The sequence below is a fragment of the Cornus florida genome, unplaced genomic scaffold (genome assembly GCF_030987335.1).
Source record: "Cornus florida cultivar Cherokee Brave unplaced genomic scaffold, ASM3098733v1 CherokeeBrave_3.0.0_Hap2_Chr02, whole genome shotgun sequence".
In the NCBI taxonomy this organism is placed as follows: Eukaryota; Viridiplantae; Streptophyta; class Magnoliopsida; order Cornales; family Cornaceae; genus Cornus; species Cornus florida.
In genome coordinates this window covers 56,938,064-56,951,489 of record NW_026775572.1, presented here as the reverse complement: position 1 = coordinate 56,951,489, position 13,426 = coordinate 56,938,064, and the positions used below count along the sequence as shown (strand labels likewise).

Below are 13,426 nucleotides of genomic sequence, written 5' to 3'. Positions count from 1 at the left end.
ACACACACACACACACATATATATATATACATATATACATGTAAAATGAAGAACAGTCATTCTGTCTCTGGACACATTCTAAGGTGGTGGATTAACAATCATTCCTGCAAACAGTAGGCTAAAAAACATTACAATTTAGAAATGAAGTTCAAAGATAACAAGTATTATATTGTTCTTAAATTACACAGGAGGTGGTGGCAAGTCTATTAGGAGCCAAAATCCGACGCAGTCATCTGAATTCAAGTCCTCTTGGATGGCAAGGAAGTGCAAGCCTCCACAGGCCTTCTTTGCTTCTTCCCACGCTTCAGCTTCATTTGTAGTTACAGGTGTTTTCTTGTAAGTGGCGTAAATGTATCGAGTAGAAATTCCAACAGATAAAATCAAAGAAGCCCGAGCTACATCAGCTTCGATTGAACAGACTTCTAATCCATTCATCCATGCTGCAGTACATGGTAAGGTCAGCATTTGATCGTTAATAGAAATTACAAATATTGCATAACTAACAAGTATTGCATAATCCTTGTATGGTCGTATACGATTTTGTAGTGAATGCATAACTTTTCAGGTTTATCGCAATAAAGCATGATTTCATTCTTTAATGTTGAAAGAAGTTTCATAATAATGCTCAGTATGCACATTCCTGAATTGGACCCTGTTAATTCGTGTGATTTGACTATCAAGGGTTGTTAGCCCAGTGGTATGCCTACCTCCGAAAGTGGAAGTTTGAGGGTTCAAGTTCCCATATGAACACAATGTGTGGATGTATTATTTGTTAAATATCAGCAAAGATAATTACTCGTGAAACACAAAAGGGGTTCCGTAGAAGTGTCGGTTCATCTAATTTACTGAATGATACTTTCCATCCAAACTGTTCAGCCTATTTTCCTAACTAGATGAGGTGGGTAATGATTGTGAAATGATGCTTTCATTTTTAAAAATGTTATCTGCACAATTTAGATGAAAGGGAACTCAGCAGGGGATGGACAGAATCGAACATTGGACTATAAGCATAGTTCTGAGGGAGGCATCTCTGCATGCGCGCAAGTGTGTGAGAGAGAGAGTTTAAATATTTGAATAGATTTTTGATAGTCAGGTGAGAATACATTTTATAAAGGGGGCTACTGTCTCTATTTTGAGGTTCGCTGAAATATCAAATGGATGCCATCTTAAAATTTGAAAGCCCTCGACCAGTTATGGAAGGACTCTGTACCTTTTTAACCAACCATTCATAGCTCTCTTTCTTATCTAACGGGCTCATCAGGATCAAGAGTCATTAGAAGGCTCAACCATGGCAGTAGGATAGTCCTACATTTGAACATAGCCCTATATTTTGAGGATGGAGTAATTTGAGAGAATCCTTTTCTACTCAAGAAAACCCAAACTTGTGATTGTTTTTAAGGTAGATCAAGCCTATATGCCTTCCTAAAAAAAGCCTTCTGAGGGTTTTTAGGTTGTTAAAACCGATCAATTTCCTTGATAGGTTTCAACATAGGTTTTCCCAATCCGACTAAAACACATCCACTGGATGCATTCATGTGGACCCATATGAATATAACCAATGGATGTGTTTTCGTCTGTTTGGTATGTCCGCACATTTAGTTGGTTAAAATTGGTGGTAAAGATTTAGTTGAGATAAATGATTGTGAGAATCCAAATCCTTTAATTAAACTTTTTTGTTAGGAATATTATCAAAAGCTCTGCTTGTATCTTGTTTAGTGCGTTTCTTTACATAGTCAGTCTCAAGCTTGGAGGAGGAGGGTTAAATTAATGAGTTAGACTATCAAACTTTAGGAGAGAGTTGTTATACGAGGAATATGGCTTGAAATGACATTGTTGAACAATTAGTTTGAGTTTATACCAAGGAGCTCAACAAGGACTAACTGAATGGTACAAAAAGAAAAAAGATTTTCATATAATTTTTATATATTTTGAGAAAGCCTACAATAATATCCCTAGAGATATAATATTGTAAATTTTAGAAAATAAACTAGTTACAAATATATGTATAATGACATACCAAAGAACATGTATGATGAAACTATGACCACAACAAAAACAAATGTGGGAAAAACATGTGGATTTTCAATTACTGTAGGTTTACATCAAGGATCCACATTAAGTACATATCTTTTGCCTTAGATATGATCTAACAAACACATTCAGAGGTTCTAATTGTATGTTGTTTGTAGATGATATAGTTTTGATTGATTAGTTGAGATATGGCGAGATACACTAGAATCAAGATGGTTACAGATTGGTACTACTAAAACTGAATATATTTAGAATGCAACTTTAGTAAACCTAGGAATGCAAGTCATGTATTAGAGAGATCAAGGGTCAAAAGATACCAAAAAGCAAACAGTTTCTTAAGTAAACTCAATTGAGATAGTTTGTCGAAAGTGTCATGATGATCAATAACTGCACTGGTTGGGGAAAATGATGTAATCCTTCTTGAGGGTAATAGTAGGGGGAGGAAGATAAAAAATTGACATGAGTTCAGAAATTTAGGAAAGATATGATAGCATATGGTTCAACTGAAGTCATGGCCTTTAATGCGAAATGACAGAATAAGGTCCATATAGTTGATCCAAAATAGTTATGAAAAGGTGCTGTTTATGGTTTTTCCTTTTTTTCTTGGAGAGTTATAACTGCTCATTGGGGTTGAAATTGACACTTCTGTGAGTTTTCAAATTCTTGGGTTTTTTTTTTTTTTTAAGACATTTCGTCATTCAAACGGGTAAATCTCAAGCAACCCCCTTTCTCAAACCCTAGGAATGGCTCATTTGTATTTTTAAAATTGTTAGTAGTGAGTCGAGTAAAGCCAAACCCTTAGGGGAGGTCACTGATATTATACCTTTTGTATAGTGGTTTCATAAGGACTGTTTTTCCAAGGGTTCTTTAGGTTCTTTAGGCTTCAGCATGGCCATGTGCAAAAATAATATATAGGAAAAAAACATTGGAACTGTATTTCTGATATTTAAATTCTAACGGAAAATATTAAAAGAAATACATACCTGCTAATGGTTTAGCACGTGAAGTTGAGACAGCCAGTCCAGGAATCAATGTTCTTTCATCTATTTCAATCCCCAAAAGATCCAAATCAAGGCCTGCACCAAAGACCATTCTTGTCTCTAAGGATGAGACCTCCTCCTGAATAGCTGAGAATGGAGAAGTATAGTTAGTTTAAGCTAGGGAAATATTCACAAAAAAGTAAACTAAAGGTATTGATTTATGAGATGAGTGAAAATTGATTACAAGAAGGTTGCAAATTTTGACCATGGTGAGCTAAGAGTCAGTGAAGTAATTCCCATAAGAACTTCCATTGGAATTGATTGACAACCTAAATTTCCTAGTTTTGACTTGCACTGTCAGCACGCACCAGATTTTAAGGTCATGGATATAAACTTATAGATAGAAAGACAAGTTCAATGGTATAGACAATATCTTTTTCCATTACCATGTATTAATTAAAATGAAACATTCTGATTTGAACAAAAGTAAGAAATGATACAGACAATATTTCTTTTTATAATATATATATATATATATATATTATTTCCATTAGCTTACTAAAATGAAGAAGAAAGGAAGAGAAAAGAAGAGCAATCTTATATAGGCCAAAATTAATTTAAAGAAAGTTATATGCATGTACCTGAAAACGGTAACTGAACAAAAGCCCATTTTTCTCCAAACAAATTCTCTGGAAGTTCCATTGGGAATGGGTTATCCAGTGTCAGAAGCGGCTTAGAACCTTTTTGAAATCCAGGATGACGCGTATATACAGTCTCATAGCGTTCTTCCAGCCATAAAAGTAGCGAGACACACTGAATTAAATAAGGCACACAAGTTGCAAATATTTCAGATGCAGAAACAGCATGATTAACACCATCATATGCCATGAAAAAAAAGAGGATATGCAGAATGCGTGTTATGTATGTTTACCTTTTGAATATTAAATCCACATGGAATATTCATTGTAGGTCTAGGTAACATCATGACATATTGTTTGTACCTGCTTATGAGTAATGCCTTTTCTTATGAGTATATCTTAGAATGAAATTTTAGTTTTGCAAAAATAATTGGCGAATGATATCCTTAACATACTCTAAGACCACCAACTTCAAATAGAGCATGCAAGTTAAATATTTTCCACTTTAGATATATGCATGTATATATTAAGGATGGTATATTGGTATGCTGTTTTTCTCTTCTTGTAGCTGCTGTCAAGATATATGCCATCTAATACCAGTATCGCACAAACTGGGCTTATTTTCTTGATTGGGACAGTTCACCTTTGAAATCGACATATTCCAGCTCCTAGTAAGTAAAAATTGGATAGAATGTTTTTCAGGTAAATTCTAATTAAATTTTTTTTTTTTCAGTAAGTTTTGTTTTGTTTTTTTGGTTTATTTTTATTTTTTTCCTCAGTAGGTAAAATTAGATAGATGTTGATTGTACTCACATCCATGCAGCCAGTTACCGTTTGAACAGCAATTTGCCTTTCTATATCATGGTTTGTTTGGAATCAACTTCAAGCAAGAATGACTCTCAATGGTTATGGTGACCACAATGATCCAAAAGACAACTTTCAGAAATCTAATTCAAAGAGAAGAAGTACTAAAATTTCATCAAGCACCTTCCTAAAGCTCCAAATCCCACATAAACTTCTGTGAAAAAGAAAAGTTTCACAATATTCAAGGAATCACTTGAATGGTCATAAGACTTAAAAGTTTGAGTTACTTGAAAATTCTGTAAATTATGGTAGCCATTCTGAACTAATAGTACACTATCAATTGAAATAATATGAATCGAAAACCAATGTAACAAATGACAGTTGACAAAAGACAAAAGACAAATAAACCCCGAAAGAAATTGAACTTTTTTTTTCTTTTCTTTTCTTTTCTGGAAGTTAAAGCAGACACACACACCCAGCAGACACACACACCCATCCATTTCGAACTATCAACCTCCCCATCATACCATCCGGGCTAGAGGCCCGGAAAAATTGAACTTGCTGCTGAAGAGAAGCCCTTGATTTTAGGACCGTGCTGTATTTATATACTTGAAAATACAAAAATACATAATGTTCATGTGGAACTGCATGATTTGAGAATTGAAATTCAGAACATAAACTTCAATTGTTCATTTCCCTACCATATCTAGGATTGATTTTTTTTAAGTTCTAGGTGTATGTTCTTTGCAAAGATTACCAACAATTATTATTTGTTTCTTTCTAATAGAAATTTATTACTTCTATTCATACAAATGGTTAATTTTGTGTCAAATAGAGCAGACCATGGATAAATATAACTAACATTTCACCAGAAAGAAAGTGAAACATATAATAACAAAACCATTTACTCACCCGTTTACTCGGAACAGCTTTTATTCCAACCTCTTTGCATGCTTTGCCGATAATTGTCTGCATTTGTGACCTACAAACCATTAATGAAACCAATCAACTTCATATTTACATACAATTACAGAAACCCGAAAACACAAACACCCAAAATCAATTCAAAAAGGGGGAACAACACCCCTGAATTCACCTGAAGAACCGAATTTTATCCGGAAGAGGCACACCCAATTCTTCACTAATCGAAATAATTGCGTCCTTCAAAGTGATACTATTGATGACATTGTTAGGGAAGTACTTGGTGTATTGAAGTGACAACGAATTGTCACAAACCAAAAGCTCCCAAATCTTCTTCCCTCTAATATCAAGAATGGGTCTTGAGCAGAAGTCTAATTCCCACTCCGAAATGCCCTCCGGATCGATTTCCGGGTCAAGATAGCTCAATTCTGCAGTTGGGTCATCTTCTTCTTCACCGAGAGGTTCGGCTTCCACCGGCAAGGAAATCGAGCTTTCGGAGACTGAATTGGGTCGAAAATGGCGAGATCTGGGTTGGTTTAGTGGCGATTTGATGGAGAATTGAGAAAACTTAAATGGGATTTTGGTGGGCTTTGAAAGGGAAGTGAAGTTAGAGATGGGTTTGTGAGATTGAACCGTTGGGGTTCTGATTTTAGTGGGGTGGAAGCTTGCGCTAGCCATTGGAGCAGTCTCTGAAACTTGATAAGAGTGGCGAGTAATGAAAATTTACTAAAGCTTTTGAGTGATGGTAGTTATCCACCACATATATCCGTTGGTATTTGAATAAATATATTTTCTTTGGGTTTACAAAGGGATATAAATTATTAATTTGATAACAAAATGAGGTTATTACAGGACAACACTAAAATTATGAATTTAGAGTGGGGTTTAGAGAGGGGAGGTTACGTAAGAAGCATTGTCACTAATATGGGTTAAGTACACCGTACAACATGAATTTGCTAACGCGTGAAAGTTTAAGAGGTAGAACATATAATAATATAAATTTTCATTTTCATTTATATATCAATTTGTGTAGTCCGGATATTCCAAAAGAGTTGTCGTGGCCGTGTTGAACATGTATTTGATATGGATATGGTCAGGATATAGATGTGTTTGATACTGGCGGAAAGTATTTAATTTTTTAAAATAAATTTTTGAATATCCAAACACAAGGACACGCTTAGGATATGTTTAGGGTAATTTTACGATACGTATTTGGCAAATTTGTAAATTTTTTGTTTTATAAAGTGGGGGTCAATAAGTAATATTAATAACTTTTTTGCTTACAAAATTAAGATCAGATTGTAATTAAATAATAGTGTTTTAAAAATCCAAACAAGCCAAATATGCTACGGGAGGAAGGTAGATTCAGAAGAAAAATAAGAGAAATAAAAGAAAAAGTAGAGGAATCACACTAATATCAAATCCAATCAAACTCATCCCATAGTTCCTGCTTCTAAATTCAAATAAGATCCATAAAACCAGTAACAATTTTGTTTTATTTTTGAATTGATTTAGTTTATAAATTAAATATAGATGGTCTATTGTTTTGATTGTTATATAGAAAGATGAGTATTTCTCTTTAATCTATTTTGTTAAAAAAATATAGTAAGATGGATTTTTTTTTTACTTATTTTTATTATTATTTTTTTATGTATAATATTATATATTTTATTTATTTATTTATTTGACGTATCTTTGTTGTGTCTGTATTCTACCTTTTTGAGATTTGTCGTATTGTCATATTCGTATCGTATCACACCCGTATTCTGTGTCCGTATCTGTGCTTCCTAGATATCAATTAAATAATACAATTATAAAACTCTAATTAATTTATAATTTTTATAATAAAATTACATTATTATTATTATTATTTCCAGAGTAGTTATCCCCATGATGAGACTAATCCATCTCGGGACACACACAACACGCCACAGTTACATAAGTTATGAAATGAAGCTATTCGAATATTGAAAAGAATATATATATATATATATATTCTATCTTGAGCAGAGAATGCAAACACACTTGACAATTTTGTTTTCAGAAATAGTGTTTGTTTTATATAAGGCAAAGCCTTTGGAATTTGTTGGCCAAATGTTCGAGATGTGTTAACCAAGTGTTTAATATAATAAAAATTAATTTGTAAATTATGAACATGATCATGAAATGTTTGACACGTGTATAGAAATGTGCATGAAGTGTTTGTCGGATACGAACATAAAACCTTTATAAAAGTATTTGTGCTTCTTAGTTCAGTATACTTGAACTAGAGACTGTACAAAGGTTTTGAATAGAAAATTAGCCCAATTGAGTTGTTAGATTCTCGCCTTAACCCACGTTTTAAGGAATGGATTAAGAGGGATTTTATTCTCATTCTCGGTAAGACAGATTTTAGACGAATTAAGTCACTGTGCCAAATGGGGGAAAGGTACCCTTATTCTGCACAATTCAACATTACTTGTTTCGTTTATAATGAGTGGTATATAAGTGAGTTGTGATAGAGGATCCAAAAGTTAAATACATCCCATTGCATCAATGGAGCAGGAAATGACACGATCATCGCATCATTTCCCCTCCTAAAAAAGTTGATGCGGACCATCAAACTCCATATCATTCTCCTTTATAATAATATCGTTTAGGCTCTCTTTCATTCAACAAATCAATAATTTATTACAAACTAGAAATAATGTGGTCAGAGTTCGCTATTTCAATAAGCCACGATGGCCAACCGTCAAAATTAAAATCACTGGAAGGATCATGAAAAGCCCATTGACCTTAGTTTATAAATATGTATTCCTTTTGAATTTAAAATCTAAGAGAGAGAATTTTTATTTTTTTCATTTTCCCTTTATATAGTTTAAATTAAAAGAATAGTGCTACACATCTTAAATTAAATTTAAAATTTGTATCCTTATATTACTACATATTATTTTTTCTCTTTATTATTTTTATTTTTTTTGCTTTTGTGTTTTTATATTCTAGCAAACTAAACAAATTGCCCATGGAATGGATGTGAAAATGAGCAATCAAACAAACAACCCATCACAACGTGTCCAATATTTCCGTTGGCCTACTTTCAATTAGGGTCTAATACCATTTATAATAGCCAAAAAAAAAAAAAAAACAGTTCCAAATACCATTTGTAATAGTCCACTCACACCCGCCTACAAAGTTGCCACAATTATCCCCCTTAGAGGCTTGACGTGCCCAACGTTCCCGTTCGCTATACTTCCGGATGGACTCTAATACCATTTGTAGAAGCCCACCCTATCACATGGTATGATCTTGTTTGCTTTAAGCTTGTGGGTGTCACTTATTAGAAACTGACATGGCACGTTGATAAGTCAACATGACCCTAACCAAATCCCCCGTGGCGATTTGAAAAGTCAAAAGCCTTGAGAAACCAACCCTCAAGCACCCTAAGCCCTGGTATCGCTCCAAGCCCATCAAGCCTCGAGAAACCAACTCTCGAGCACCTTAAGCTCTGGCATCGCGCCAGGCCCATTAAGCCCTGACATCACTCCAGGCCCATCAAGTCTCTAGAAACCAACTCTCGAGCATCTTAAGCCCTAACATTGCTCCAGGCCCATCAAGCCTCGAGGGATCAACTCTCGAGCACCTTAAGCCCTGGCGTCGTTCCAGGCCCATCAAGCCTTGAGGGATAAACTCTCGAGCCCCTTAAGCCCTAGCGTCGCTCTAGGCCCATCAAACCTCGAGGGATAAACTCTCGAGCACCTTAAGCCCTGGCGTCGCTCTAGGCCCATCAAGCCTCGAGGGATCAACTCTCGAGCACCTTAAGCCCTGGCGTCGCTCTAAGCCCATCAAGCCTTGAGGGATCAACTCTCGAGCACCTTAAGCCCTGGCATCGCTCCAGGCCCGTTAAGCTTCGAGGGACTAACCTTTGAGCATCCCTAAGCCCTGGTATCGGTCCAGGACCCGTGCAAGCCTCGAACACCCCACATTCGGGCAATACCACTTTGGAGGACCAGAGCCCTAAAAGTCTCGATATTAGAATTCGCATATAGCACGAAACAAAGGTAGGGTTTTCGCAGCTATATAGAATCTAAGATTGGGAAACTTAGGAGGATCTTGGATTGGTGAATGAGAAGTCAAGAAGTGCCTTTGCCTTCAGTAATACCCAATTAGCAAGATGATGGGATTATACACGTTATGACAGCAAACCTTAAAATCACACTCAATGCTATGTCAGGCTTGACCAACCAACGGCTAAGCAACATTAAATGCCCTTGATTAAGGGAGAAATGACATGGCAACACAGTGCAAGGCTCGAGAGGATTAGACCTTTCAGACTCCTAAATCCCTAGGATAACCCATATAATCCGGATCAAGAGAAATGCACGCAAGAAGCCATGCACAGAAGGAACCATTGGGTAATAACCAATGGAATCTGGGTCTATAAATTGTACTATCCTATGAAGGAATAAACTAACTCCAGAAGAGGAAGCTGTCATAAGATACTGCATATTTACCCTACCACCATCTTAATCGTAATAGTTAGTCTTCTTCTCCTCCTTCTACACTGAGCATTTCCTCTGTTTTCCCTCGTATTTGTATTTTCTGATATCACCATTGCATTATTATATTACTTGATAAAAAAGAACCCCTATATTTTGGCGACACCGCTGGGGATATCAGTACAAGCAAATGGAATCACAGGAGATGCCAATTCATCAGTCAGAGCCCTCTGTTGGGGGGGGGGGGGGTGGTGACGCTTCCCTCTAGTCCCAGGTGCCGTCCCATGCCTTTAATGTTCATGCACCATACATCACAATGCCGAAAAGCTCAACAGCCCTTTCCGTTCATGAGGAATTGTTACAGTTCAACCGTGACCTTAACGACCGCCTTGACAGACTAAAGGCCCTGATTATGGAAGTGCACGGGCTAAAATCGCTTTTCCTACCAGGGTAACCTTGCCTGAGCACGACCAGCCAGGCAGTTCGTCCACTTATGTGCCGCCACTGTGGTATCCACCGACGCAGGCATAGGCAGCCCCAAAGCCTGCCCCAGTTCAGGTTGTCTCTTCTACAAACCCTTCCCTGGAGTATGTCACTGAATCTATGCTACGTGATTTCTTCATGAAGCATGCCCCGTCCGCCATGCGCGCGTTAGTACTACGTATGGAGCCTCCATATCCAAAAAGTCTCGCTCAGACTCCGTACCCACAGGGGTATATTATACCGAAGTTTCCCAAGTATGATGGCGTTAAAGGTGATGCTGATGAGCACTTGCAAAGATTCGTAGAGTCTCTAGGCCAACATAGCCACGATGAGGTCCTACGTCTTCAGAAATTCTCCAAGTCCCTCACAGGGCTCGCATACAGATGGTTTTGAAGCCTTGAGCCAGACTCAATCACCACTTGGTAACAACTCTCTCAAAAGTTTCATGACAAGTTTGGCCAAGCCATCGAGAGGGTCACCACCCTCTCACTCACCAAAGAAACACAGGAGCCTCACGAGGAGCCCCTTAAGTTCATCTCTCGCTTTTAAGCATGTGCGTGAGAATGCTTTGAGGGTAGCAGTGAGAGGGATCTGGTTGACATTTGCATACAGGGCATGAGCAAGACTCACATGATACACTTGGTCAACTTGGGGCTCAACAGCTTCAGCGATCTCACCACAGTTGTACGAAATATTTGCAAGGACGTCGCACCTACCAAAGCAGAGGTCGTTGGACAGGTCACTCGTAAAGATACGCTGGCTGTTCCTCGTAATGATAGGGCTAAGAAGCGTCGAGAAGCAGACACAATGGCTAAGGGGCATCGAGTTGAGCGAGTTAATGATCCACCCCCTTTCCCGGTGTGTATGGAAGAAGTCGCTAGCACCCTTGAGCAATGGGTCAAGCATGGCGTGGTCATGTTACCTGTTCCTCACAAAGAGCTAACCGCACAGGAGCGCGCTAGTCCAAATTTTTGCATTTTCTATCAGGTCACCACGCATCCGACAAGCGTCTGCAGAACCTTAAGGTGAATCTTCCAGCAACGGCTCGAGGGTGGTGATCTCGAGTTAACCACACCAAAGGATGTGGGACGCAATCCTTATCCTCATCATCGAGGTTTGGCCGTGGTCACCTATTATGATGAGCTCAAAGAAACTAATCCCATGCAGTCAAAAACTCAGGTGCAACATAGCGAAGAAGAGTGTTGCGCAACAACTTCGTCGAGTCAACATACCTCCCAGCAAGCCCCTTTGACCATTTCTTTCTCTGAAACTGATAAGAGAGTGTCCACTCCTCATAATCGTCCTCTTTATGTCACTGCGCAAGTCAATGACAGAGAGTTCTGACGCGCTTTTCTAGATAATGGGTCCTCCATCAACATCATGCCATGGGTAACTTTCTAGAAAACTGGTTTGCCCCAGGATCGCCTTGTCAAGGAGGCCATCAAAGTATATGGTTTCGGCAACGAATCCTATCAGACCCTCGGTTATATAAATGTTGATTTAGCGGTTGGTAGGTTTCGCGTTCCCACCAAGTTCCATGTCATTAAGGCCGACACCTCCTACCATGTACTCCTCAGATGAGCATGGATGCACCGCTTTGGCATAGTGGTTTCAACTTATCACCAATGTTTTAAGGGCATTTTGGGTAACAAAGTCATCACGGTCCCATGCTCAGATAAGCCCTTTGCCAAGCACGAGGCCTATTTCACTGAGACCCTCTTCTTTGATGATCTGGACGACGAAGATTAAGAAGGAGAGGCGCATATCATTCGTACTCCATTGCCCAAATGAGAAGAGGTACATCAAGGCATTTTTTACCCTCCCCAACCATACATTTCCCGCCACAGCGCAGAAGTGACAACTCCTCAGGAGTGCAAACGAGTCCGGCTGCTGGATAGGCGCTATGTCTACCGTTTATGACAGTGTACGGGCTCAGCTTCGGCGAGCCCAGTTGTCGAACCTACATTTGTAGAAGAGGAGTTCCTATAACTTCTAGATCTTGAAGAAATCAATCTCGCCTCCGCTGGACAGGAGCCACGGACTACTTTCATCTCTTCACAACTGGACCCATCATTACGTGACAATCTCATCTGCCTTTTGAAAGAATTTTCAGACATCTTCGCTTGGACTTACAGCGAGATGCCAGGGTTAGACCCCCAGCTCGTGACACACCATCTTAGCACCATGCCAGATTCGCGCCCTGTTAAACAAGCACATTGAGTCTATTGTCCTGAGCTCGAGCTTCAGATCAAGGCAGAAGTTGAAAACTTACTTCTCGCAGGTTTCATTAGACCAATCTTACATCCCACTCGGCTGACAAACATTGTGCCTGCGAAGAAGAAGAATGGGCAAATTCGCATCTGTGTTGATTTTCGTGATCTCAACAAGGCATGCCCAAAAGATAATTTCCTTTTCCCATCATAGACACGCTGGTTGATGCAACGGCTGGGCATTCACTCTTTTTCTTTATGGATGGATACGAAAGGCTACAATCAAATACGAATGGCCGAAGAAGATGCCCACAAGACTGCATTTCAAACACCACTTGGCAATTTTCATTACACCGTCATGCCTTTCGGTTTAAAGAATGCTGGAGCCACATATCAAAGAGCTATGATTGCCATTTTTCACGATATGTTGCATCGCACGATGGAGGAATATGTCGATGACTTGGTGGTGAAGTCCAAACAGCGAGAAGACCATCTTCAAGATTTGCGTCAAGTATTTGAAAGGTGCCGCATGTACAATTTACGTATGAATCCCCTTAAGTGCGCATTTGGGGTAAGTCGAGGCAACTTTTTAGGCTTCTCAGTGCATCGTCAGGGAATCGACCTCGACCCCACCAAGGCTCATGCAATTACAGATATGCTCTGCCCTTGCTCTTTCAAATAGCTCAAAAGTTTTTTAGGCAAAGTTTTATATTTGCTTAGGTTCATACCAGCACTTACAGAGGTCTCTCACCCTTTCAGCTCACTGATCAAAGGCAATGCCAAATTCATTTGGACAGTAGCCCATCAAACAGCCTTTGAGAAAATTAAGTCCATTCTTACCTCCTCGACCACAATACACCCACCTATCAGGGAGCAGCCTTCAC

The 13,426-nt window shown here is 38.6% G+C and overlaps 1 protein-coding gene across 1 annotated transcript; it reads right to left on the bottom strand.

The window, feature by feature from the left end:
* Positions 1-46: 46 nt before the first annotated feature.
* On the bottom strand, positions 47-6,134 carry LOC132295063 (protein TAB2 homolog, chloroplastic). Its single transcript, XM_059793139.1, has 5 exons — positions 5,550-6,134; positions 5,366-5,435; positions 3,653-3,824; positions 3,015-3,158; positions 47-440 (listed from the first exon to the last, which is right to left on the bottom strand). Exons 1-5 carry the CDS (start codon positions 6,050-6,052, stop codon positions 181-183), a joined length of 1,149 nt encoding a protein of 382 aa, XP_059649122.1. The 5' UTR covers positions 6,053-6,134; the 3' UTR covers positions 47-180.
* Between the last annotated feature and the right edge of the window lie 7,292 nt (positions 6,135-13,426).

What these genes read in the sequence shown, in the direction of transcription:
- LOC132295063 (XM_059793139.1), bottom strand. Translation starts at nt 6,052, where the DNA reads ATGGCTAGCGCAAGCTTCCACCCCACTAAAATCAGAACCCCAACGGTT. An exon ending in GATAAAATTCGGTTCTTCAG is followed by an intron (nt 5,436 to 5,549) that starts GTGAATTCAGGG and finishes AATGGTTTGTAG; the next exon opens with GTCACAAATGCAGACAATTA. An exon ending in ACGTGCTAAACCATTAGCAG is followed by an intron (nt 441 to 3,014) that starts GTATGTATTTCT and finishes CATGTACTGCAG; the next exon opens with CATGGATGAATGGATTAGAA.